Source organism: Stegostoma tigrinum, chromosome 2 (genome assembly GCF_030684315.1).
Source record: "Stegostoma tigrinum isolate sSteTig4 chromosome 2, sSteTig4.hap1, whole genome shotgun sequence".
Taxonomy (NCBI): Eukaryota; Metazoa; Chordata; class Chondrichthyes; order Orectolobiformes; family Stegostomatidae; genus Stegostoma; species Stegostoma tigrinum.
This window is the reverse complement of record NC_081355.1, coordinates 102223427-102250773: the sequence shown is the minus strand read 5'-3', so window position 1 is coordinate 102250773 and position 27347 is coordinate 102223427. Positions and strand designations below refer to the sequence as shown.

General features: G+C 40.3%; 1 protein-coding gene across 7 annotated transcripts in view; it reads left to right on the top strand.

Moving 5' to 3' along the window:
* The window catches only part of LOC125465351 (E3 ubiquitin-protein ligase HECW1-like), a 430630-nt gene that overhangs the window by 197712 nt on the left and 205571 nt on the right, over positions 1 to 27347 (top strand). For all 7 annotated transcript variants that reach the window (XM_059638143.1, XM_059638132.1, XM_059638131.1 and 4 more), the window contains 3 exons: positions 1588 to 1730; positions 13138 to 13238; positions 19125 to 20480. In XM_059638143.1, coding sequence (XP_059494126.1) covers positions 1588 to 1730; positions 13138 to 13238; positions 19125 to 20480 — 1600 coding nt within the window. The remainder of the gene's footprint in view (positions 1 to 1587; positions 1731 to 13137; positions 13239 to 19124; positions 20481 to 27347) is intronic.

Below are 27347 nucleotides of genomic sequence, written 5' to 3'. Positions count from 1 at the left end.
ATTCCAGCAAACTAACCTAAGAATCACCATAGAATCTCATCACAATAAAGTTAATGCCATTGTTGCATCAAGATGTTTTGTCAAGCTTGGATCAAATGTGCAGAATGTTGTTCTGTTGCATTCAGATTGTGGCTGCAGCTTTACAAGTGGGGACTCCTGTAGTATAGGGATATTAAATTGTACCTCCATTCCCATTTCTTAAGTTTGCAAATAATTTCTAACAGCAAACTCTAATTCTAACTACAATCTAAAATATACTACAATTGTTATTGGAAGCTACAGTCCATATAAAATCAAATATGAAAAGCTTTAATAACTATCTGCCAAGAATCTCATCTGTTGTAAGTCTGAGTTATTGAGTTATTCATTGAATTATTAAGTGTTAGAAACATTGCCATTGAAAGTATTTATACTTTTAGATTTTTAGACATACTCGACTTGCATAAACTTGGATTTATGATACATTATCTACATAGAATTTCTGGGAAAATAATCGTGACACTGACAGTACATGCCATTATTAAACAGGAAGTAGGACAGCATATTCTGGCAGCTAGAGAGACACAATTAAACGTGAAAATCAGGAAATTGCTGTCTGAGTAGCCCTACATCTTCATCACAGTATTTCAGTATTACACAGGGAGATTTGCCACGGAAACGCATGAAGGGTTTGAAGTAACATTTACAAGTGCAAAGTGGGGAAGTGCAGCTGCTAGGAAGGGAAATAAGGGAAGTAAATCCTGCACTCAGGTCTCACTACATCGTGGGATGTTCTGCTCCTTGTATCCACAAGAAGCAGCCTTTTCAGTCAGATAGAAGACCTTCAGCAGAAACCTGTGACTCTGAATACCTACCATCCTTAAATAGAGGGATAGTCAATGATTGAACAGTATTGGTAATAGTAACTAATGTTAAATTGTTGACAGTGTTGTTATTTTCCATTTGCAACACTATTTTCTACCCATTAAGAACTTGTACCCAGCAACGAGGACACCGACATCCATGATGAAAAGATTCAAAGCTTAATAGGAATATTGTTGTCTGCTGAGGTGCCTTGAAGAATTATTGAAACATTTTATGAATAATAGATCAATTGCATCCCTTTACCATGCATCTGCAAAACATTGTAAGTCTGAACTCCAAACTGAAAAGATTCCACATATTTGCATTCCAGTATGAATGCTGCAGCATGACCTTACCCTGGAGATACGTCTCTTAATATTCAGAGCTGACTGATCTACTGACATGTACATTGTAAATAATTCATACTTTCCCTTTAAAATACGTGAGGTTTTTCTACACCATCATTTAATAATTTCACAGCACTGTGAAACTATCATAAGAAGTGCCAAGCAATGATTGAAGCATTTATGATATCCTGTCACAATGTAAAAGAAAGGAAAAAAAAGACTTAAATGTAGTTTGGATCCATTTAGAGGAGATAAAGTGAAGTAAGCGTTAAGAATTAGATAATATAAGTTATTTATACGGTGCAGATGAGAACTTTAGACAGAGCTAATTGTTAGATTTTGCAGGTACTGTGGAGTTTGCATTATAATCTTTCGATCTTGTCTTGCTGTTTTGCAGCAACACAGTTTTGTTTCTCTCCCTACGGACGTTCTTGAAATTGAGGTCAAGGACAAGTTTGCAAAGAGTCGTCCCATAATAAAGCGCTTTCTCGGAAAGCTTTCAATGCCAGTACAACGATTATTGGAAAGGCATGCAATAGGGTAAGTGTTTAAGTATCTGTGTGAAAATAGAAGTATTTATATTTCCTGTCTGGAAGAATACTTTTAATGTTACATGGAGTAAAAGTCTCAATTTAGTAACTGGTAAAGATAATTCAAAATATGAAGTTACTTTTTCACACATTGATTTTTTAAAAAATAAATAGTAAATCCAGGAAATCAAAAGTGAAATAGATAGAACTTGAATATGCAACATGTAAGGCAAAACGTAAAAACAATCGATGAGTGGTCCTGTGTTCAATTTAACCCTACTTCTTTTTTTCAGATGTTGGTGTACGGCATATATATTTCAATGATTGTTAAGTTTTCCTTGTTTGGGACTTCATTAACCTGCTGGTCAGAATACCTGCTCTTAGGCTTTGGCAAAATATAATCAAATATTTTTTGAAATCCCAATAATGTTGGTGAGAAAAGCACCTACCTTGTTTTAATTTTAATTTTCTCTTGAGATTTGGATGATTTTACAAAGCAGCATTCATTGCTCATTCCCAGTGCTGTGAGGACATTAGGTACCATTAGGACGGGATTGAAGTTATATCAATCATGCTGAGGAAGTGAGACAGACTACTTTCTATAAAGTGTGCTAATGAACCAGTTGAGTTATTGTAATAATCTAATGATTTTCATGGTCATTTTTCTGGCCTAGCCCAATAACTGAAATATTATTTCACATTTTGGCAACATGTGATTTCAGCTCTTAACTTCTGGATCAATGATCTGATGAAACCATCAAGCTACTGAGCTCTGCAATGCTAAGTTTTTAAGCATCGGGTTTATCAGAATCACAGCTTTCAGAATTTAGTGGTCTTTTCCTGGCCATCTTTCTTGCACATCAAATTGAAAATGTCAACTTGTTTTGTGAGTAAAAGTAGGGAGATAATGTCAGGAAAGGACAAAAACATCTAGTTGATGTGACATTAAAGACAAAGTGAAATCAAGAAAAAATAGAACAAAGTTAATGCTAAAGGCTTGCATTGGAATATGTGACACATTCACGTTATCAAAGATGAATTACTAGCTAGATCAAAGTAAGTGAGCTTGATCTAGTAGCCATTATGAGTGGCTAGTTTCAGAGAGACTAGATATTCCAGCATACATGATGTTTAAGTTAGATAAGTCAAACTGGAAAAGAAGTGGTTATCTTTGACAAACGATGGAATAAAACAAAGATAATGAGCAAGATGAGTCTCTAAAAACTTCAAAGCTGCTTAAATGAAAAGAATGTGGTTCTCTTTTGTGATTCTTTCAAACATTTTTCAAATATCAAAGGACTTAATAAAATCAGATACAATGGATCAATTAGTTACTGGCTGTTGGACTGTTGATGCTTTTCAGGTTTTTAACTTGGCAGTCCATGACGTTCCTTTCAGTCACAATGTGGGCAACCAGTCTGCAATAAGCTGGGAGCCCACACACACAAAATATTAGAAGGCTAATGAAAGACTTAATGCATTTAAAGTTGGATCCACAGCATAATGTGAATAGAGCATCCTTACACAAAGCAGAAACACAAAGTAATCCAGCAGCCCATCAGGACACAAAGAAAATGATGGCAGTGGAAGATATTTAGTAGCTTTGACACCTGAGCCACACACACACTGCTCCAAATCTAATAGGTAGTGTTCTCATTGTTTAACTGAACCACGAGAGTTTGCTGCATGCGTGTTGTTTGCGTGTTTTTTAGGGTACAGTAGTGACTGCATTTCAAAAATACTTAATTGGTCGTACTGCACTGTTGGACGTCCTGAGGTTTTAAAAATACTATTTAAATGGAATACCTCTTCTTTCTTTGTGCTGACGTAGTGCTTGGATTGAGACCAGTTCATTCAGAAAATTCTGCCACCCCAACGATAGTGGTCCTTGTTCACAGTGCAGGGCAGCTGGATTCAAATTTTGCTTTCTTTTTGACAATTTAGGATACATTAGAACAAGTTCCAGAAGGAATTGTTACTGTACAATGTGTTTAGATAAATAATATTTCAGCATATAAAATTAGAGTGTTTCCAGTATATTCAAAAATCAATATTTCAGCATTATCTGCCTTGCTCTTGTTTGTGTGTGGCAATCTTTAAGCTAGGTATTTAAGCAAAGTTTAATTCTTTATCAAGATTTTAGTCTGTTTATATGAGGAATTGCGAAATGATTGCTCATTTTTATTATCGTCCTGGACTCACCTACTACAGTATAGATTGTCACATTCAAATTAAAAAATCTTGTCAATTTACAGCAAAACATTAAGTAAGCACATAAGAAGTAGGGACAGGAGCAGGCCATTTGGCCCTTCATTCCTGCTGTGCAATTCAGTAAGATCAAGGTTGATTTGCTGTCTCAATTTCACCTTCGTGTATTATTCTAATATCCTTCAATTTCATTAATATCTAGAAATCTATCATTTTGAATGTATTTAACAATTTTACTTGCATGATTTCCTGAGGTAGAGATTTGAACCCTTTAAATGAAGGAATTTCTTCTCTTCTCAGTCCAAAACACCAAACCCTTTATTCTGCAACTGTGCATTTTCCTATTCTAAACACTGCCAGCCATGTTTCAAACAAGCCCTTTAAGGACTTTATACATTTCGAAGTGTTCTTCTCTTATTCTTCTAAATTATAGGGAATGCGACCTTAGTCTACTCAATCATGTCAGTGCAGAGTCTTGGTCATACAGAGATAGAGGTTCACAACACAGAGACACTTGGCCCATCATGTCCATACCAGTTAAAAACAACCACCTAACTATTCTTATTGCATATTCCAGCACTTGACCCATGCCTCACTTCTTAAACATCGTGAGTGTTTCTGCCTCTACCACCCTCACAAATAATGAGCTCCAGATTCCCACCACCCTCCGGGTGAAAAGATTTTTCCTCACATCCCCTCTAAACCTCCTGTGCCTTACGGTAAAGCTCTGCCTCCTCTCTACATCAAGAGGAGCAGTTCCCCTTGGACACTCCCTTCATTTCAGAAATCAGTCCAGGGAACCTTCAAATCTCCTTTCACCTCACCTCCTTTTTGCTAAATCAGGCAGATGCAAAACTAAAAACAATTGCATCCCTGCATTCTCTTATCCAAGGGTGAAGGAGAAGTAGAGTTGACGTGGGTCAAATAAATTCTTTCCCCAAGCTTCAACAGAAAATTTAAAATCCTACTGTGGTAGTATTTGAATGTTAATTTATGTCAAGTAACTAGAAAAGAATGAAAAAAGAGACCACAGAAAAATATTCGCAGTCTAGTTCTTGTGAGTATGAACGATGCTAAAACAAACGCAAAAAAATATATTTTGCCAACATTGGTATCTTCCATAATACAGGACCAACCAAAGCATCATTTCAATTTTACAGCATTTTAGTTTTGCATTATTCAAATCAACAGGCATTAAAGTGGGTTATCTACAGCCGAGATTTTATTGTAACTTCTAGCAGAATATTGAGGTGGCCAACACTGGAAAGGGATGGAGTTGAGAAACAGGATCTGCTGAATGGTGCTTCATGCCCTTCCCAGATGACCCTCACTCCATAACATCCCCCATCATACTCACGCTGCTGCAGTGCGGGAATCTAATGACAATCTATGGCTGTGGGTGGGTGTACTACCAGCAGCCACCACTGCTTTGCTGATGGCACTAACGTTCAATGGAAGTGACCGCCTCTGATTGGCCAACAATGTCAGGCAGGGGGAACATCCACAGCTGGAGTCCTTGCCCCTTCCCACTTGCCCTCACTGCCCTGTTAAATGCTTAACCAACTCTTAATATGGTGGATTTTAATATGGAAGCTCTTGCTTAGACACCCATCACCTCCAATAGATGTACCCAGGCTGTTTAACTTTGGTATATAGGTGTGAGGCTTGGAAAAACACAGCAGGTCAGACAACATCCTAAGAGTAGGAAAGTCAACATTTTGTGCCAAAACCTTTCATCAGGACTGGGGAGGGGGGCAGGACCCCAGAAATAAATAGAGGGAAGAGGGTGGGGGAAGGGCAGGAGAAATGGTGATAGTCAGTTGGAGGTAGGAGGTGTTGTTATGATTGGTCCATGGGAAGTGTGGAGCAGATAGGTGAGCAGGAAGATGGATAGGTTGGGTCAGGTCAGGGGGTGAGGAGGAGGAGGCATGGACATAGGATAGGGCTTGGGTTGAGGGATTTTGAAGCTGGTGAAGTCAATGTTGAGGCCATTGGACTATAAGCTCCCAAGCAGGTGATGTTCCTCCAGTTTATGTTTGACCTCAATCTGACAGGAGAGGAGGCCAAGGATAGACATGTCACCAGGAGAGTAGGAGGGGGAATTCAAGGATGGCAACTGGAAGGTCAAGTTGGTTAGTACTTGCAGAGTGCAGATGCTCTGCAAACCAAGTCCCCAAGTCTACATTTGGTCTCCCCGCAAACTCAGGGTCTGGTTTGCAGAATATCTGCATCAATCAACGCAACCTTCCGGTTGCCATCCATTCTAATTTCCCTTCCTACTCTCCTGGAGACACCCACCCTTGGCCTCCTCCACTGCCAGAATGAGGCCAAACATAAGCTGGAGGAACATTGCCTGATGTTTCAACTTGGGAGGTTACAGACCAATGGCCTCAACATTGACATCATCAGCTTCAAAAACCCTCCAACCCAAGCCCTATCCTTTGGCCATCCATCCCCCTTCTCTCCCCCTGACCTGACCTAACCAATCCATTTTCCTGCTCACTTATCTTTTCCACCATACTCACGGACCAATCACAACAACATCTCCTACCTGCATCTGCCTAGAACCTTCTCTCCTGCCCTCCCCTACCCCTACCCTCCTCCCTCTGTTTATTTCTGTGCTCCCCTCCCCCCTCCCCAGTCCTGACACAGGTTTTCAGCTCGAAACGTTGACATTTCTGCTGTTTGAATGCTGCCTGATCTGTTGTGCTTTTCCACCCTCACACCTATTGACTCTGGATTCCGTTATCTGAAGCCCTTATTGCCTTGAAATCACTGTTTTCCTTTGGTCAAAGTTAGTGCACTAGTCTAAGAAATCTAAAACCTGACTTAAAAAATATCTTTCACACCAGTTGAATGCATTTGATTCATCAGGGGATGAGATGCTGTTTTGTTGCCCATCGTTATTTGTTCTAGAGAAGGTGGTGATGGGCTGCCTTTTTGAACTGCTGCAGACCGTATATTTTAGGTATATCAACAACACCATTAGGGAGGGAATCCCAGGACTTCTGATCCAGTGACACATGTTTCAAGTCAGGACGGTAAGTATCCCAGAGGGAAACTTGAAGGTGGTAGTGTTCCCTTGTATCTGTTAACCTTGTCCTTCAGTCAGGCAGTAGTTGAGGGCTTAGAAAGTGATGTGAATTTCTGCAAAACATCTTACAGGTAGACACTACTGTTACTGAGCTCCAGCGGTGGAGTGTGAATGTTTATGGATGTGGTGCCAATCAAGTGAGCTACTTTGTCCTATGTGATGTCAAGCTTCTTACCACATAAAAAGGAAATGTGCTGAGGAGAATATTCATATTTTAGTCTAAATTGTCTTTACAGAATTGCGTGTAGGTTAGGCAAATTGTTTTCAAAGTTATTGGGCATAGGGCAGAATTCAACATCCCATCTAACTTTAAGATGGCAAAGTGTAGCATAAACCTATGAGTAAAGAAAGCATTTTATTTTGTCTAAACAAAAGATTATCAATGATTATATATTATTACTTTTAATTATTTATGCATTAAAATAAATGATTATTATTTTCTTTCTCTGTTGACAAATAATGAATGCAGAAGTTTATTTAAAATGTAGTATTTTTGCACATGTGCTGCCTGGCAGGATGAAACCATGTTCAATTTTTCTGATATTTTGAAATATTTTTCTCAGTTGGGAGCGATTTACCATTTGTCTGTGTACTACAGGGCTTAGAATAGAGTGCTATTGGCCAATCCTTCGGAAAAAGAGTTCTTGTAGTGACAAATTCATCTATACACGCAGCTCTTTGTGAGAAAATCGTTCCCTTCTGTTATGAAAATAATGCTGTGCAATTGTTTGCGAGCCTCAGTCGTACCTTGTTCACTCTTCAGGTTTGCTGCAGCAAATTAGGAATGGAATAGTGTGGAAGCTGAAGGCAGCCATCTAGTGGTCAAATAGGGAATATTATGTTAATACCAAAAACTTCGAAGATACATTTGAACAATCATGAACTCAATTGTTGACAGATGATAGGGAGCAAACTACACTTCCACTTGAGTACTGCACACATTTACAATCATGAATGCTGTTCAATAACAGTTTCAATAAAAAAAGGACATCCTGAAAGGATTTCACAACCAATTCATTCTTTTAGAAACAAAGTTGTCTGGGGTCTGAAGGAAACCCGGTAGCCCCGAATTGTAAAATAAGCAAGATTCCATCCTAATCAATTTAATAAACATTCTCCAAACTATTTTATTTGTTGTTGTCGGTTGAGGGCTAAGTGAGGGCCAGGATACCCCTGACTTGTTTTGGCACAGATTCTTTTCCATTCATCAAGGAGGAGGCAAATTGGGCCTTGATTTAGCATCCTATTTAAAAGATGGCACGTTTGTCATATCAGCACCTCATCAGTACTACACTGAGGTGTTTTCCAGATTATTTGGAGAAGCCTTTGACAGGGGAAAAATAAAGCTAAAACCTCACAACCTTTGACTAATTGGTAACTCATCAAAATGTCAGTAACTAATCAAAGCATTATGCGCAAGAATTCTGTGCTTACAACATTCTGTTTCTGGGAGATCCTGTGAGAGTGAGCAAAATGAATGGAATCAGAAATTATTCTGTATATAAATAAGCTGCCAAAGTCTTAAGTTATAACACCAGCAAGGGTTTGACTGTTGAGATGGAACCTAAAGTGACCTTATCAAAACATTGAATGGATGAAGCTAGTGTTAGACAGTGTGAAAAATCAGTAAAGAAGGCAATAAAACTTGAAAATGAACACACTAGATATCAAAAAACATAGAACAGAACAGCACAGGAGCAGGCCCATTGGCCCACCAACCATATGCTGACCATCACGCCAAACTACACTAATCCTATCTGCCTGCACATGGGTGGTATTCCTCTCCTTCCTGCCTGTTCCTCTATTTATCTAAATGCCTCCTAAATGTGGCTAATGTATTTATTTCTACCACCCCCTGGCAGCACATTCCAGCACCTTCTGTGTTTAACAAAACACTTTCCTCGCACTTCTCCTTTAAACTTTCCCCCTTCTCATCTTAAACCATTGCTCCGTCATATTTGACGTTTCCAACCTGGGAAAAAGACTCTGACTCTGCACCCTGTCCATTGCCTCTCATAATTTTATATCCTTCAATCAGGTTACCCCTCAGCCTCCTTGGCTCTAGTGAAAATCATCCAAGTTTTTCCAACCTGTCCTTATAGGTAATACACTACCAATCCAGGCTACATCCTAATAAACCTCTTTTGCAGCCTCTCCAAAGCCTCAACATCCTTCCTACAGTGTGCCAACCAGAACTGCACATGTTACTCCAAATGCGGCCTGAGTAAAGTTTTATACCATTGCAACATGATTTGCCAACTTTTATACTCAATGTCCCAACTGATGGAGCATGCTGTATGTTTTCCTTAGCACCTTATCTGCTTGATTTTCCAGTTTCAGGGAGGAATGGACTTGAACTCCAAAATGCCTCTGCATATCAATGTTCCTAAGTGTCCTGGTATTTACTGTATACTTTCTTCTTGCATTTGACATCCCAAAATGCATCACCTCACACTTGCCCAGATTCCACTCCATTTGCAACTTCTCCACCGAACTTTCCAACTGATCTTTATCCTGCTGCATCCTTTGATAACCTTCTTCACTTGCCACAACTCTACCAATTTTTGTGTTGTCTGCAAACTTACTAAGCAGACCATCCACATTTTCATCCAAATTATTTATACATATTACAGACAACAGAGGTCCCAGCACTGATCCTTGTAGAATAGCACTGGTCACATATCTCTAGTCAGAAAAAGAAAACGTCTCCACACCTACACTCTATCTCCTATGACCAAGCTAATTTTTTGTCAAACTTTGCAAGTCACCTTGGATCCCTTGCAACATAATCTTCTGGACCAGCCTACCATGAGACCTTATCAAATGCTTTAGTAAAGTCCATGTTGACAACATTGGCTGCCCTTCCTTCATCAATCAGCTTCATCACTTCCTCAAAAAACTCAATGAAGCTTATGAAACAAGACTTGCCCTGCATAAGGCCATATCCTGGACTTCCATTTTAAGGTGCAGCATAAAAAATGAGTTGGGCCTGTAAGTGATAATGGGAACTGCAGATGCTGGAGAATCCAAGATAATAAAGTGTGAAGCTGGATGAACACAGCAGGCCAAGCAGCATCTCAGGAGCACAAAAGCTGACGTTTCGGGCCAGAGGGTGATGAAGGGTCTAGGCCTGAAACGTCAGTTTTTGTGCTCCTGAGATGCTGGTTGGCCTGCTGTGTTCATCCAGCTTCACACTTTATTATCTGGGCCTGTAAGTGTCAGGTTATGGTTTCTCATGCAGGCAATTGGGGAAAAAAAACAAAATCTGGGAGAATCAGCCTCAACCTGACATAACTGAGTAAAACAAAGTAAACCCACTGTTGGGGCCTGGATTTTCATCCTGGACACCAATAGCAGGAGTCAGGGAAATTCCTGGCTTCACCAGCTTACCGCTGGAGAAAGTACTCCGAAAGTCCGATTTAATATTGCTGGGAAGTGGGTGTGGATTTCAGTCAGGCTACCAACCCTGGAAGAGATGTTGGAGGCAGTCACAAGGGCTGTTGGCCCTGTGGTGATCTCTTTAAAAGGTGGTGATCTCTTTAAAAAGGCTGTTTTGTACTTTGGGACTTCATTCTGACCCTTTGAGCCTTCATCTCTGACACCACACCCCCCACCCTGGGATGAATTCTCCATAGCCTCCACAACACTCTGTGGCCCCTCATACTCCCCGTCCCAGAAGGAAATCCAGGTAAAACTTGGGAATCAGATGTACAGGTCTGACTTGTGGTACATTCTTCAGAATGGAGTTCCTGTGTGATCAGAGTGTTTATTTCTGAGTATTACTGTTTTTATTGACTGGATTTTCTCTTTGGCTTGCCAAGTCATTGCCATGGGTTTTACAAGTATTTCTGAAGGAATAGGTGCAAATAGAATAACTATATGAAGAGCTTTTTTGATTAAAACTGAAGATGTTGATGTAGGGTTATAACTGTTTCTATGGCTCCACTGGAAGCAACACACTTGCATTAAGAGTGTTCTGAAAGGATTAATGGACTCGAAACATTTCTCTCTACAGATGTTGCCAGACCAGCTGATGTCTCCAGCAACTTCTGTTTTTGTTTCACATCAGCAGTGCTTTGTTTTATTGCACTTATTTTAGCTGTGCTGTTGCATACAGTCCATTTATGTGTTATTCTGCGGTGAATTGTTTAAGTTACCAACAGAAATTGAGAAGATAATGAGCAAGTAAACTAAGGAGAGCCAGTGGATGTGATCTATTTAGATTTCCAGAAGGCCTTTGACAAGGTGCCACACAAGAGGCTGCTAAACAAGATTAGAGCCTATGGTGTTTGGGTCAAGGTACTGGCACAGATAAGTGATTGTCTGACCTTCAGAAAGTAGAGAAGGGAATTTTTCTGGCAGCTGGTGACTAGTGGAGTTCCACAGGGGTCATTTTTGGCACCACAACCATTCATGCTATATATTAATGATCTGGACAAAGGAACTGAGGGCATTGTTGAGAAATTTGTAGATGACACACGGATCGTTGGAGGGACAAGTGGTCTTAAGGAAGTGGGGAGGCGCCAGAAGGACATGGACAGGCTATGAGAGTGGCCAAAGAGGTGGCAATTGGAGTATAATGTGGGGAAGTGTCAGATTATGCACTTTGGTAGGAAGAATAGAGGCAAGGACTATTTTCTAAAATGTGGGAATGTAAAGCACAAAGGAACTTAGGAGTCCTAGATTAGGATTCTCTTAAGGTTAACACGCAGGTTTAGTTAGCAGTTAGGAAGGCAAATGCAGTGTTAGCATCCATTTCAAAAGGGCTAGACTGAATTTTGAATATTGTGAGCAGTTTGGGCCTTGTATCTAAGGAAAGATGTGCTGGCATTGGTGGGGTCCACAGGACGTTTTCAAAAATGGTTGCAGGGAAGAAGAGCTGATCATATGAGCAACAGTTGAGGACTGTGGGTCTTTACTCAATAGCGTTTAGAAGGATGAAGGGGGATCTTACTGAAACTTACAGAAAACTGAGCAATCTAGATAGGTGGACATGGAGAAGATGTTTCCCCCATTAGAAGAGACTAAGACCCGAAGGCACAGCCTTCGAGTGAAGGGACAACTCTTTAAAACCGTGGTGAGGAAGAATTTCATCAGCCAGAGGGAGGCGAATCTATGGATCTCATTGCCACTGGAGGCCAAGTTATTGAGTGTATTTTAGACAGAGATAGGTGGGTTCTTAATTAGTAAGGAGATCAAGGGCTGTGTGGAGAAAGCAGGAGAATGGGTTTGAGAAATATATCAACTATGATTGAGTTGTAGAGCAGGCTGGATGGGCTAAATGGCTTAATTCTGCTCCCTTGTCTTAAGGTCTTATAGCTTTGTCATAAGTTAAAATTTAGCACACTAGGAACCAGCTGTTGAATTTTCCCATTTTCATTCCAGTGATATCTGTGAAAGTGCAGAGTAATAGCGTAAATCGTTGATCATCTTTTTCTGCCAGTTTCAGTGGCAAGAAACCTTTTGAGTTAAAACTGCAGTCCACCTACTTAACGAGCTGAGTGAACAACTTATTGATAGCTATGGATCCAAAGAGAACTTGAGCCATTGGTTATTTAAGTTCCCACCAAATATTCGCCAAACAAAAAAAATATATTCCAAGTAAATGGCTCAGAGATAGTAGGGACTGCAGATGCTGGAGAATCTGAGGTAACAAGGTGCAGAGCTGGATGAACGCAGCAGGCCAAGCAGCACCAGAGGAGCAGGAAGGCTGTTGTTTTGGGCCTAGACCCTTCTTCAGATCTTTCGCTCCTCTGATGCTGCTTGTCCTCCTGTGTTCATCCAGCTCTACTTCTTGCTATTCCATGTAAATGTGCTGGGTCTCTCTGCTGCGTACTTTGAGCATCATAAATCTTTAGCCAAGTAACTAGAACACAGAGCATAAAACAAAGCACAGTATAGCACAGGAATCCGCCTTTCAGCCTACGATGTCAGTGCTAAAGTTGCCATTCTAAACTAATCCTGTCTGTCTGCGCATGGTTCATATCCTTCAAGCTTTGCCTATTCATGTATAAATGCCTCTTAAATGTTGCTTTCATAATTGTCATCAAATGCCAAAATCCTACTTTATTATCCATACGGGGAGTGTTCAATAACTTAGTTTGTTATCTTTCAGGGACAGGGTGGTGAGCTATACATTAGGACGAAGGCTGCCAACAGACCATGTCAGTGGCCAGCTGCAGTTCCGATTTGAGATAACCTCTTCAATCCATCAAGGTTGGTCTTTGATTATTGTCTATTAAACCAAAATCTAAAAGCTTCTTTAGATTACAAGGAATAGTTTGATTTTAGAGGGATACATTTGAAAGATGTCACATTATGTCCAGCCACTACTGGGAGAAAATAATTTAACTAAATTTTATTCAGTCTTGGGTATGAAAACGGAAAAGGCTTTGTTGAAGTATTTGGAAAAGAGAAGAAGTGGGGAATATAATTGATTCATTTCTGCTTGATTTGCTTCTCACTTTATCCTTCTTTCTTGAAACAGATAGCATTAATCTGCAGTATATGTTTTCAGAGATCAAGAATGAGCTGAGATCAGTGAAATGGGTAGAATCCGTGATAGAGCTGATTATACAAGGTGGTGGAACAATATTAATATTCTATTGCTGGCCTATACTTTATTTCTCCTGCCTTGCTGTCTCAAAGTAGAAAACTAAATCCAGGATCTGCTAACTGCTACTAAATGCTTCTAGCTGTCTTTAAAAATCTTCCATACAACAGCTTGTTACAGCTAGTGAGCTAGTAACAGCAAGTGACAATGATTACCATTTAAGTATTTCTTGGAGTTCATGACCTAATGGTTGAAGTATTGATTTCCAAGGTTATAGGGACCGATGTAGAAATGACAAATGTTCAGAGCTCACTGTGGTCCCTATTCTGAGCTGTGTAGGTAACATTCTTTTATAGAGAGAAGGTAGTCAGTGATCTCAAAGATATCATTGAATCCCTACAGTGTAGAAGCAGCCCATTCGATCCAAGGAGGCTACATTGATCCTCCAAAAAGCATCTCACCCAGACCCAACCCCCTATCCTATCCCTGTAACAGTGCATTTCCCATGGCTCATTCGCCTAACCTATATATCCCAGGACACAATGGGCAATTTAGAATGGCCAATCCACCTAACTGGCACATACAATCATAGAGTCACAGAGTTGTACAGCATGGAAACAGACTCTTTAGTCTATCTCATCCATGCCGACCGGATATCCTAAACTAATCTAGTCAGCATTTGCCGGCGTTTGGTTTAAGAGGTGGCATTTTTCACCTCATTATACTCCCCAGGTATCTCCTTTGATAGTGATGTAAATACCTCACTAGCCCTACCTATCAGCTTTGTTTGGGTCAACAAAACCCACAGGGTCACCAGTCACTTCATTTATTTAACCACTTTCTTAAATGAAATAAAAACGTCTTCTGCATCCTTTGCGCCAAACTTCGGCAATGCTTGGACATATTTAACCAGGTCCCCAACAGTCCTTTGCTGCAATGGGATTGTTCTCCACCACTGTTCTCATCACAACTCCTACATTTCACCTCTACTTCTAAATTTGACTTTTCAGTGCCAACCTCTGAAGTTCAAAATCTGTCTCATACTCCCTTTCTTTTGCTTTTAATTCTAATTCAAACTGTTTCATTTCCTTTTATCTTTCTCTTTGTTCTGTCGGGGCTATTCTTTCCTTTTCCTTTTTCCTTGCCATTGCCTCTAATTCAAGCTGCTTCATTTGCCATTGCATTTTAGCGATTTCCAAAGCTTTTGATGGCTTTCCTGGTAATTGCAAATGCTAAATTCTTGTGACATCCATCTCCCTTTTCCTTACTGACACAGGCAACTCCAACTCTGGCTTGTTTGCCAATTCCAAATGTTTTGCATTGCTCACTTTCTCTAAAACTTCTGAAGTGACTTCTTCCAGCATCCACCACCCCACCACCCCCCCACCCCCCAACCCTGGGAAAGACCGAAAGAGCCATTGCTACACAAGGCACACCCTGTTTAAACTAACTGAATGTGAGATCCGAAATAAAAAAAACACTCACCACTTGTGTCCTTTGTGTCCAACAATCCTAAACCCCAACCTAGAATTGTATATTTTATCCCAACAAGAGCCCCCAGTTTACTATGGACCTGACCAAACCCTCCCAAAATATATTAAGAAGATAACCTAGACCCTAACTTTTTCTTATTTTAAAGGGAAAGAGCAAGGCATTGTGTTCCAGTTACAATACAATTGGTCAAACTACCCCCAGTCTTGAAAAAAGGCTCACTTTATTCATGCACAAATTACAACAAAAGAAAGAAGAAATTGGAACAAATAACTTTTTTAAAAAAACAGAACAATAGATTACTTACCTCCTAAACAGTAACTGTTCCGATATTGTAACATCTCATAAACACATCCGTGGCAAAGGTAAATTCATATATAAGTTGTCTCAGAGGTAATTCTCCACTCCAGGAAGGAAAATATCAAGACAAAACTCCGTGAGAGTATAGCAGGAAGAGATGTACTGCAGCTTCCAAATCCAGCTTCAATTCACTGCAACTGCTACTGAGAAACTAAATCTAAAACTCCTGGCTCTGGAGGAGTTTGACTCCACCCATTCAGTCTGCTTCTATTGTCACAACATTTAAAAAAAAAGGTCTTACAAGCTGTTTAATTTATTGGATTCAAATAGTCAGCTTGGCAGCTCCATTTTAAAACCTCTCTTCAAAAAGAAACCAGGACAAAATACACATCTTAAAGCTATAGTTTCATCGCAGCATCATCTCACACTTATTAGGGTTAAAAGCCATCTGCCTCTGGTCTGCCCATCTACATCTTGCTGTAACCTACAATCATCATCTTCACCATTACTTACCTAAGCAACCTTGATATCGTCTGCAAATTTGTACCATTTATGTATATAACAAACAGTAAGGGCCCCAACATTGATCTCTGTAGCACACTGCTGAACACTGGCAATCAGTCACTTGAACGGCCTTCTGCCACTACACTTACTGTTATACTGCCAAGCCAGTTTATGATCCATCTTGCCCCATTTCTCTGAATTCCACCTGCTTAAACCTTCTCAATCAATCCTCATGCACTACTTTGCCAAAAGATTTGCTTTAATCCATATAAACCACATCAGGTGATCGTTCCTCATCCATTCACTTGATCACATTTTTGAAAAGCTCTCCCAAGTTTGTTAGGCATGACCTCTCTCCGACAAAGCCATGCTGACTATCCCTAATTAACTCAAACTTTTCCAAGTGGATATTAATTCTTTCCCTTCAAATATTTCTCCAATAGTCTCACTACCACTGACATGAGACTCACCAGCCCACAGTTTCCGGGTTCAACTCTACCGCTTTTCCCAAAAAGTGGAACCACATTAGCTGTCCTCCAGTCCTCTGGCACTTTCCCTGTGGCCAGAGGGGAATTGATCATTTCTGTCAGAGCTCCTGTGATTTTCTGTCTTGCCTCCCACAGCAGCCTGAGATGCAATTTATCCAGGTCAGCGGATTTGTGTTTTTAAGCCTGCCAGAGCAATCAATAACTACCCACTTCCTTAATCAAACTGTGCAAGTTCTTCACAGTCCCTTTTTTCAGTATCTTGTAACTATGTTCCTCTTTTCTAGAATAAAGACTGAAGAGAAGTATTCATTCAACGATCTTCCAATATCTTATGGTTTCACACACGTATTGCCCCCTTGATCCCAATGGGCTCTACCCGTTCCCTGGTTAAAATGTGTATAAAATATCTTCGGATTCTCCCGAATCCTGTTTGCGAGCTCTCTTTTATGTCCCCTTTTTTGCCTTTCTAATTGCTTTCTTAAATTCCCTGTTGCACTTTATGTACCCCTCCAGGGTCATAGCTATATTGTTCTCTTTGGCCATGTTGGAAGCCCTTCTTTTCTTCCTCATACAGGTATCATCCTAGACATTCTGGGTTCCCTGAACTTACCTTTTAGGGGGAAACATAGGAGCTGTATGTGTTGGATCGATACTCTCCCCAGCTCTTACTATTTCTCTTAGACTTACCTGCAGAGAATTATTCCCAGTTAACTTTGGCCAGGTTCTGCCTTATTTCAATACAATTTGCCTTCCCACAATTCAAGGCCGCCTTTTGCAGGCCATTTTTCTCCTTGTTCATGACAAATTTCAATCGTAGCGTGCTTTGGCCACTTTCACTAAAATGATTCCCCCGCTGCCACACTGAACACTTGTCCGGCTCTGTTCCCCAGAATCAGAAGCAGCAGTGAGCCGTCCCTTGTTGGGCCTTCCATATATTGATACAAAACAATCCCCTAGGGATACATTTCAAGAAATTCACCCCCTCTAAACCCTTAACACTATGACTATCCTAATTTTTATATTCGATAATTTGAAATCATGCGGTATAATTACCCAATTATTAACCTTATGCATATCTGTGATCTGTCTACATATTACCTCCTGTATTTCTTACTGACTCTTTCAGAGCCTATAACATGTTCCCAGTGGCATGGCTGCTCCCCTTAACAGTCCTAAGTTCTACTCACAAAGCCTCATATGAAGACCCTTCCAGGATATCATCTCTCCCAACTGCAGTAATATTTCCTTAATTAATAGTGCTATTCCACTGCCCTTTTATGCCCTTCTCTGTCTCGCCTAAAGATCCTAAACTCTGGAATGTTGTGTTGCCCATCCAGCCCTTCCCTCGATGAAATTTCACATCTTTGGACTGAGGGGGGAAATCCAGGGCATTTGGAACACACACACACACACACACACACACACACACACACACACACACACACACACACACACACACACACACACACACACGGTGCACACTCCACACAGACAGTTGCCTGAGGATGGAATTGAACCTGGGTTCCCGGTACCGTGAGGCAGTAGTGCTAACCACTGAACTACCATGTCTAAGTAAATGGGTTTTATGGATTAGGAAGTAATTATGCAGAAGTCTTCAGCATGGTGGCATAACTATAATTCAGTTAGTTATAGTTAAGAAACACTAAGTTCTGTTTAAAGGGTTGGCAAGAGGTTGCTGGAAAAGAGTTCCATTTGTTGAAATGACCTGAGACAGTCCAAACACATTGAATGAAGGAATCAGCATATCCAGCGGAATAAGAAGTGATTAGCTCAATGCCCAATTTATGATAATTTCTTTTTAAAAAAACAAAGATGCTGGAAATCAGAAACAAAACCAGAAATAGCTGGAAAAGAAATTCAACAGGTGTGGTAGCATCTGTAGAGAGAAAGCAAAGTTGATGTTCTGGGTCCAGTGATGCTGCTTCAGAACTGGGTAATTCTGAAACTCTTTAATTCTCAAAACGCCCACTCTGTTTTCTGTCCACAGATGCTGTCAGACCTGCTGTCCTTTTCCAGTAATTTCTATTTATAATACATTTAACAGTTATGTTCCTTGAGGCTCCACAAAAATATTTTCACAAAATATCCAGCACCTTTACATGAGTGGCCACTATGTCCTATGCATGTAATAGAAAAATCACAAACAAAGTGTACAACCAATGCTTAGAAATTGATGTCTAAGACTAGCCTGGATGCAATGAGTAGATAGTCTGTTTTTCTGGGGCAGCACGGGTGGCTCAGTGGTTAGCACTGCTGCTTCACAGCACAAGGCACCTGGGTTTGATCCTATCCTCAGGTAACAGTCTTTATGGAGTTTGCACATTCTCTGATTCTCTGTGTGAGTTTCCTCCAGGTGCTCCGGTTTCCTCCCACAGTCCAAAAATGTGCAGGTTAGGTGGATTGACCATGCTAAATTGCCTGTAGTGTTCACGGACGTTTAGGTAAGGTGGATTAGACATGGGGAAATGCAGGGGTAGGGGAATGACTCAGGGTAGGATACTCTTCAGAGGGGCAGGGTGGACTAGTTGGCTTGAATGGCCTGTTTCCACACCGTAGGGATTCTATGATTCTATAATAATGTATGACTCGCAGTTGAAAATCATTCTTAGCATTTACCTTTACCTTTTAATGGATATTTTTTGACCTGCAGAGTATTTTCAGCATTTGTCATTTTTTAATTAGACATGTCACAATAGAGCTTTGTTTGGAGATGCATCCATTTAGTAATTGTTATATCTGTTGTAGATGATGATGATGTTTCCGTCAATAATGATGCAGTGCCAGTTGAACAGCAGGATCAACAGATGATAAACTTAACAATGCAGGTTTGCTCTGAGTCTCAGACTGCCACTACAACAAACCTGGCCACAGAAGATGCTGAACAATTGAATGGAAGTAAAAGTCAGATGAATGGCATAGATTTAAAGAATCCAGACAATGGCATGAATGATGTGAATTTACCATTCACTGAATTGGAGCAGGCCATTGAGAGTGAGAATGGAGTCGATGAGCCTGGCAAAGAAAATATTTTCCCAGCAGATACTTCGGATCTCGTGGACCCTACATCCAAAGAAACTCCGCCTTCCTTTTCTGATTTGTCCCAACCTCAAGCTGACTCGATTTTCGATGGAGGTTGTGAGACAGAAACGGTGGAAGTTAACACTGTCACTCAAGGAGAAGATTCTAGCCAGTCAGTCCTTGACGTTGAGACTGTTGCTGAAGATGTCGATCCCATTGAAGGGCATGAGACTGGTGTTGTTGACAATGAAATTTCACCTGAGCGGGAAGATGACATATTGATATTGAGGAGAACAGTCCGGAGGAAAATTAGACCATTCTCACTGCCGGTGTCTGAGCTGGAATCGGTGATCGCCTCGGCTTGTGGTTCAGGGGAGCCAGAAACTCCTCGGACACACTACATCACCTTGCATCGTCTGCTCCATAGCTTGCCTTCTGCCCAGGTCGATGGTGGGAACGGGCAGGAGGAGGCCAACCACAAATTTGAATCCTTGCTACCACTGGAGAAAGATCCCGAGGATAAAAATGCACCTGGTGAAACAGATACAACTGAGTGTGAGATTATTTGTGCCACAAGTGAGCCCAACAATGTCGGGCGAAGGATGTTGCCTCGTAGTGCATCAGTTGAACATCTTTCTGAGTTAGATCAGATTCTGGAGAAAAATCAACAGAGAAATCAGAGCGAGACTGAAGCAATTGCTACACAGCAGGTAAATAATGAGTGGGACTTGTGTAATACACCATGTTGTAGAGCATCCTGTTACAGTACCTCCTGTTACAGCACTTCCTGCCAAAGCACTTCCTGCTATGATGGTACAAGCCACTTTTCCTCAAGTCATACGAGGTTCTCCTCAATTGACAGTGCACGGTTGTCTGAAAGTACAGTGTTCTCTTCACAAGAAGAGGAGGAGGATGAAAACAGTGCATTTGAATCCGTGCCAGATTCAGGACATAGCCCTGAGTACTATGAGAGAGGGCAAGCAGACAGCATCATTCAATGGCCAGGGGAGCCTGGAGCCCAAGCATCAGAAGGAGTTACAGGAAATCAAGAACCGGCTGCAGTACGGGGAAGCAGCACTGAAGGTTAGAGTCAGTTATACAATATACATACACAGAATAATGATCCATATTCCTAAACCCTTTTTAAGTTATGCTAACCACTTCAGTCTTTACTATAAGGAGTGGTTTATATCTCCGTGTAATTAAATAAAAATATATTTCTTTTCTGTCTTTCCCACTTCCTATTATCAGTTTTGTTGTTTCTTTTCATTTCTCAAGGTGCAAAGGCTTTGTTTACTATGCTGTGGAATAAATAAGCTGTAACTCAGTTACTGAGTCATTAGATGTACAGCTGCTATTTGCTGTTTATCAATATCAGGTCTCCACAAAAAATCCCAATGAAAAATGATCCTTTTACTACTGTACAGGGTACAAGTCACAGGAATAGTGAAGGAAGAGCTGATACCAGTGACATGAGTTCCAACATGCCCCTATGACCACCTCAAACTCTTCCTTCAACTCTATATAATCCATAGCTCTCAATTTTGACACTTTCATAATAGAACTGCAAATGCCATTATTCAGTTAACAAAACAACTTGCATCATTTTTACCACCTTAGAAGAGGAAAGTTATTGTTTTAGAAGGAGTCCAGAAATAGATCATAACAAAGTGCAATCCCTACGCACGCTCCCCATCATGCAACCAATAATGCAGTCCTAGCTTAGTGCTGTCAAGGCACTGCCCCTTGAATACAGTTACCTACTTAAATGTGTCATCTTTTTTGGTGTGTAGCTGATGATAGGCCAGAGAGTAAAGGGTTGGGGTTTCAGTAGTCAATGAGGACTGCTGGTTGCCCATGAAACAGCAACGGTTAATACTTGAGTGAACAGAAAATGCTGTAAACTGGGGTGAGCCACAGAATGAAAAACCTTGTCTGTTTTGTTCAAGATCAAGATTACCAAAGCTATTAGTAACTTTATGTGTAATCATTTGAAATAAATTAGATATATTAAGGGATCATCCCTTTGGAACTCATTGTCTATAAACAAAGTAAACCCAGTTCTCCTGTACTCCCAAAATTAGGCCATATCTGCAGACAGCACAGGTCAGAGCATGTTCTGTCTCTACTTTGCACACTTTCCTTTGAAGGCTATATCACAATATATTCAATCAAATGGTGCACCACATCCTATGATCTAGGATTGCATATCTTGTTACATATTTACACTGTGAAAAAGCACATCTATGTTCCACTCATAGTGTGTTGATGGCTGAGTTAGATAGCCAGATAGATTCTTGATAAGCTGGGGGACCTGAAGTTTCTACGGAGTAATATGGAGAAATCAGATCAGCCTTGATCTTATTGAATGGGGTGGTGCAGGCTCATGGGGCTGGGTGGCCTATTCCTGCTCTTAATTTGGATGTTTGTATGAATCTACTTATTTGTGAGATCCAGATTATTCAGTTCATTGTTATGCCAGATCTGTTATATGCATTGACACATTGGGTGGTACTTGACATGTATCCCAACAAAACCTTTTCAAAATCATTCAGTTCTCATAACTGAAAAGTTGACAGCATATTCTTGTGCAGGTACTCCTGTGAGAATCCAGGCTATTGTCATCTAAGGTCAGCTCAGTTACATATTTTGATGGCTGTCCTATTGTATTATCCATGAGTTTGAAATAAATAGATGACAAACAGCCTTGTTGTCAATCACAAAGCATTCAGGTATCAGAAAGTTATCTTGTTCCCTCCCACTTCTAAAATGTTTCCTATATCTGAAACAAAACATAGTCCATCTTGATGATTGTCATCCAAATGCCTTGGTTTGGGCCATGCATCAGTTGGCACATGCCTTACATGCATTTGAGCATTGTTGCTACTCCGGTGATGGCTTTGAAAGAAGCAAATACAATCTGCATTCTTGAGTGCAGAGTGAGTGTCGCTCAGGTGCTGAAAATTTGATTTGTGGGATTGGAGTCTATTTGGCTTATTGTATCTTTGTCAGCTCTCTACAAGTGCAATTTAGTTAGTCCCAATTTCTTTGCTCATTCTCTGTTGTCTTGCAAATCTGTTTTTCTTCAGGCAATTGTTCAATTCTGTTTTCAAAGCCATGCATGAATCTAACTCCACCATATTCTCAGGCAGTTCATTTCAGGCTCTAACATTTGCTTTTCCTTAGATTTTCATTGCCTGTTTTGCCATCGTCTTTTATTCATGGTTTCCAATCCCACAACAAATAAGAACAGGTTTTCTCTTCTCAATCCTTTATAACAGTGAGCACTTTTCGCAGATACCTTCCCTTCCCTAAGGAGAACAGTGCAAGCTTCTTCAATCTGTCCATGTGACAGAAATTCTTCATGTCTTGAACTTTTCTTACAAATAAATTCTGACTCTTATTAAAGCTTTCCCTACGTCCTTCCAAGTATGTGCTCCTCAGAATTGAACACAAAACTCCAGTTGACACCAGGCCAGAGATTTACACATGTTGATCATAGCTTCCTTGTTTTTGAACACCGAGGCCCTGATTTTTGCTTCCAAGTCAGGAAAGTAGAGACAGAATACTTCCCCTCCACAAACGTGACCTGGCAGAAAAGGTCTTGTAAGGTTACAGTTCGTTTCTGTGCAGTGAGGCTCCTTGAAGGTGGGCCAGGCAAACATTGAAAAAGAGCAAAGGCTGCTGGCTTCTAAGGTGGACTGAGTACAACGCTGGCCTCTGTGCATTGGCAGTTTACTAAAGTTCAACTAAAAAAAAACAAAAAGCTCCAGCAATCCCTCCCATCCCTTCCTGCACCACACACTACATGCTCCATCTACGTCACAGCTGTGTTCCCTGAAACCTCATAGCTCCTGTAAGAATTGATTGACACGGTTGCAGCCACCCAAAGCCCCTCTACCCACTGCTATGGCCTCTCATGCCTGTTATACATAAAGCTCTTATTTAATACCTTGTGTCTGTCTTCATAAAAGAGTGGAGCAATGCAGATATTGTAGTTAAGGAGAAAGAACATGACGTCATAATGTGATGAGTATGGAGGGAGGAAGAAATATTAGTGGAATTCAAATGGTTTGTGGTAGTCACAAACTTAAGTACTTCTTCAAAAAAAAGACATATTTTGTCAAGGCTTTTTGACTTATGTTCACCAGGAAAATTCACAAAAAGGAACAGTTCACAAAAAGAACAATTCAAGGGCAAAGCCAATATATTTATACTGTGCGGGAGGAGAAAGCTGCTGGTTGATTGACCAGTGGACTCTATTTTGAAAAAGTATTCCCATGGAGAATGTAGCCATTAATGATGGTTGATTGTAACATATACTAATGCAAAGCACCGTGTTCTTTCGAGACGGAAACAACATGTATAGATACTGTTCTGTTTAAAAGTAACAAAATATGTGACAGTCATTTGCTGGATCATTTCTCAAGCAAAATATCCTGATCAATCAGAATCAAGTTGTCTTCATTAAGATGTAAACAAAGCCTGGCAGTTATCTGTCAATCATCACTAGATGATGCATTCTTCATGGCAATGCTTCTATCAATCACAGTCCACTTGCCAGCCAATCAGGACTCTCCTCTCATGCAGTAATGATACTGTTTATCCTCTTGAATTGGTATTCTTATGAATTGACCTGATGAACACAAAACAAAAAACTGACAAAATATGTATTTTTTTAAACAATTAATGGGATTAACATCTTTGAAAGTGGATAAGTTACAAGGCCAGATGAAGTATAATACAAACTGGTTAAGAAGCCAGGGAAGAAAAGTGAAAAACCTGATCACAATTTTCTAATCTGCACTAGATACAGAAGTGTTCCCAGAAAATTGGAAGACTGCTAACATTTTGTTTAAAAATGGAGGAAGAGATAGCTTGTTTGTCCAACTTCAGTAGTGAGTAAGTTATTCAAAACCAATCTGACAGACTGATTGAACTCCCACTAACAACGGCTCAGAGTAATCAAGAATAGTTTGCATGGATTAGCTAAAGGAAGATGGTGTCTACTAAACGTAATTGCATTATAAGTAATCAAGGAGGATTGATGACAGTATGGAGCTGGAGGAACACAGCAGGCCAGGCAACATCAGAGGAGCAGGAAAGCTGACATTTCAGGTTGGGACCCTTCTTCAGAAAAGAGGCTTAATGAAGTTGATGAGGTCTGCATAAATTTTACCAAGGCCTGTGATAGCATTGCACACAGCAAACTGGTTATAACATGTAAAAGCCGATCAATTGGATCTGGGAGAATGGAGCTAATTGAATACAAAATAATTTCAATAGCAGAAAAAACAAGATCCTTTTGACAGATGTTGCAGCTGGAAGATTGTTTACAGTAGAGTTCCGCAGGGTTCAATACTAGGTCCCTGCTTTTTGTGCTACATTTTAATGATTTGGAAATATGAATTTACATATGATGCAAAAATTGGCCATGTTGTTAACCATGAGGACAATAGCTATAGACTACAGGAAGATGTCAATGGATTGGTCAGGTGCATAGAGAAATAACAAATGGAATTCAATCCACAATACATCTGGGGAGATCAAAAAGAATACAGAATAAATGGGAATGCACTGAGAGGTGCAGAGCAAATAATGGACCAAGTGATTGAGCAAATCTATTGATCCCTAAAGATAGCAGAATAGGTTGAGAAAGTGGTTAAAAAGGCACTTGGAATCCTTTTCATTTATTAACTGTGGTGTAGAATATAACAGCAGATAGGTTTTCTGGAACTGTGTAAATCAATTCTTAGACCACAACTTGAGTATTGTGGGCAGCTCTAGTTGCTTCATTTCAGAAAGGATATAATTGTACTAGTGCTGGCACTGGAGAGGACTTTGTGAAGGTGCTGCCTTCACTGGAAAAATCCAGCTCTGAGGAAAGATCGGGCAAGTTATGATTGTTCCTGTTAGAGCAGAGGGGGCCGAGGGGATTGATTGAGAGAGACCCGGACAAAGTGGAAAGTGCCCATTTAACCCCGGCAGAGAGGTCAATGGCGAGGAAGCATAGATTTGAAGTGATTGGAAGAAAGAGTGAAGGGGGATGAGGAAAAGTTAGCTTTCCCCCGAGGGTGGTGGGGATCAGAAACTCTCTATTTGAAAATGTAGTCGTGACACAAACCGTAGACTCATTTTAAATGTGTCTGATATGCACCTCAAGTATTGTAACCTGCAAGGCTATGGTACAAATGCTGAAAAGTGGGATTAGGGAAGGTGACTCACTTTTTAGCCAGCACTGACACAATGGGCCTAGTGCCCCTTCTCTGTGTTGTAGACCATTTGTGATTCTAGCACCCCATGTCCCTGACCTTTGATAGCCCCCACGTCCCTGTCCCCACCACCTTTGATAGTCCCCATGTCCCTGTACCCACCACCTTTGATAGTCCCTATGCCAACTAAATGCCAACTCATCATTGCTGTCAATCATGCTTTGCCCTCCACCTTTCATGTATCTCACCCAGTATCCAATATAGATAAATCTCAGGTAGTATGCTGGTGTGAAATATAATTATTTGGTTATTGATGAAGCCACTATTTTTAAAAATATTCTTATTCTTATTGATTGAAAGTGAGATTATTTCAACTAATCCTTTATGAAAACAAATATAACGTTTTTGAGAATTTTGGCATTTCTTTGTTAGCTTTGACAGTTTCAGTTGGCGTATACATTCTTTAGACCCAGTCTTGCCTATGTTTTGCAATCCTAAAGGACACTGAACACCCTCCATGCCTCTCCACTTGCAGCCAAAGGTGTCCTGGGATCACATCCCCAGGTACCTCATCTCTCCAAATCAGTATATATGGCTATGCAAATAGCAGAATTCTGAGCTGATCTGTTCTGTGCACTTCAGACAGTGGGGATACCAAGGTCAGATTTAAATAGAAAAAAAAAAGTCTGCTATTACTTGGGGTCTCCCAGCTTTTTCACTAGAGTGGAAACACTCACTCTTGCAGAAAAAAAATGAACAAATGACTTTATTTATAAAGCCCAGGATGATCTATCCCTACTAAATTGCTTCTACAACCTTACTTATTATCTTTAATGATTTATGCTCATCCATCCTGATGTTTTGTAATCCTCGTAGAGTTGTATCCTTTATTTCACATTGTTTTTCCTCATTCTTTATCGTCTAGTAAACTGCGAGGAGTTTAAATATTGCCATGCCTGGTATCATCTCCATTGCTAACAATTGTAATGCTGTTGATGTCGTTGATCTAGATTTTCAAAAGAACATCAATAAGGTGTAGATAAACCTAAGGAGCCATAGTCCACAAATGACCATGGCACACCTCACTCTTCATTACAGAGAGACAATTATAGCTTGAGGGTAATCACTCCAAAGCACAAGGTAAGGTTAGGAGTCGGAATGTGTATGACACAGACAGAACAAGCTGTGAATCTGGACTGTTAGCTTTATTCTGAACTACACTGTAGTCACCTGGACAACTGAGATAAAGGAGCCCCCAGTCCAAGCAAATAGACTAATAAATAAGATCAGAGAAGGTGGTCTCAGGGTACAAGGTGTTCACAGATGTTCACCTCAAGACAAGGCTTCAAGACTGAAAGCAGCAGGTGGGAGTAAAGGATTCTTATTCAGAGTAGCAGAAGGTAAGATGTGGTCTTCCAAAAGCATCAGTACAGAGAATACCGTTGTTCACAAATTACATTTTAATAGTTTGGACTTTGAAACCTGAAGTAAAATTTCAAAATGTACAGATGTTAAATTGTGAGGGACAGGCAATAGTGAGGAGAACTGCAACAAATTTTAGGAAGTCATCGGTAAAATTGCAGAATGGGCAGATACTTAGCAAATGTACTTCAAGCAGATAGTATGAGGTAGTACATTTTGATAGGAAGAATATTTAACGCCTTTTTGTTACTTGGAAGGCATAATTCTAGTTTGAGTAGAAGGCTATAGATCTAAGCTGAGAAATATATCAAGCACT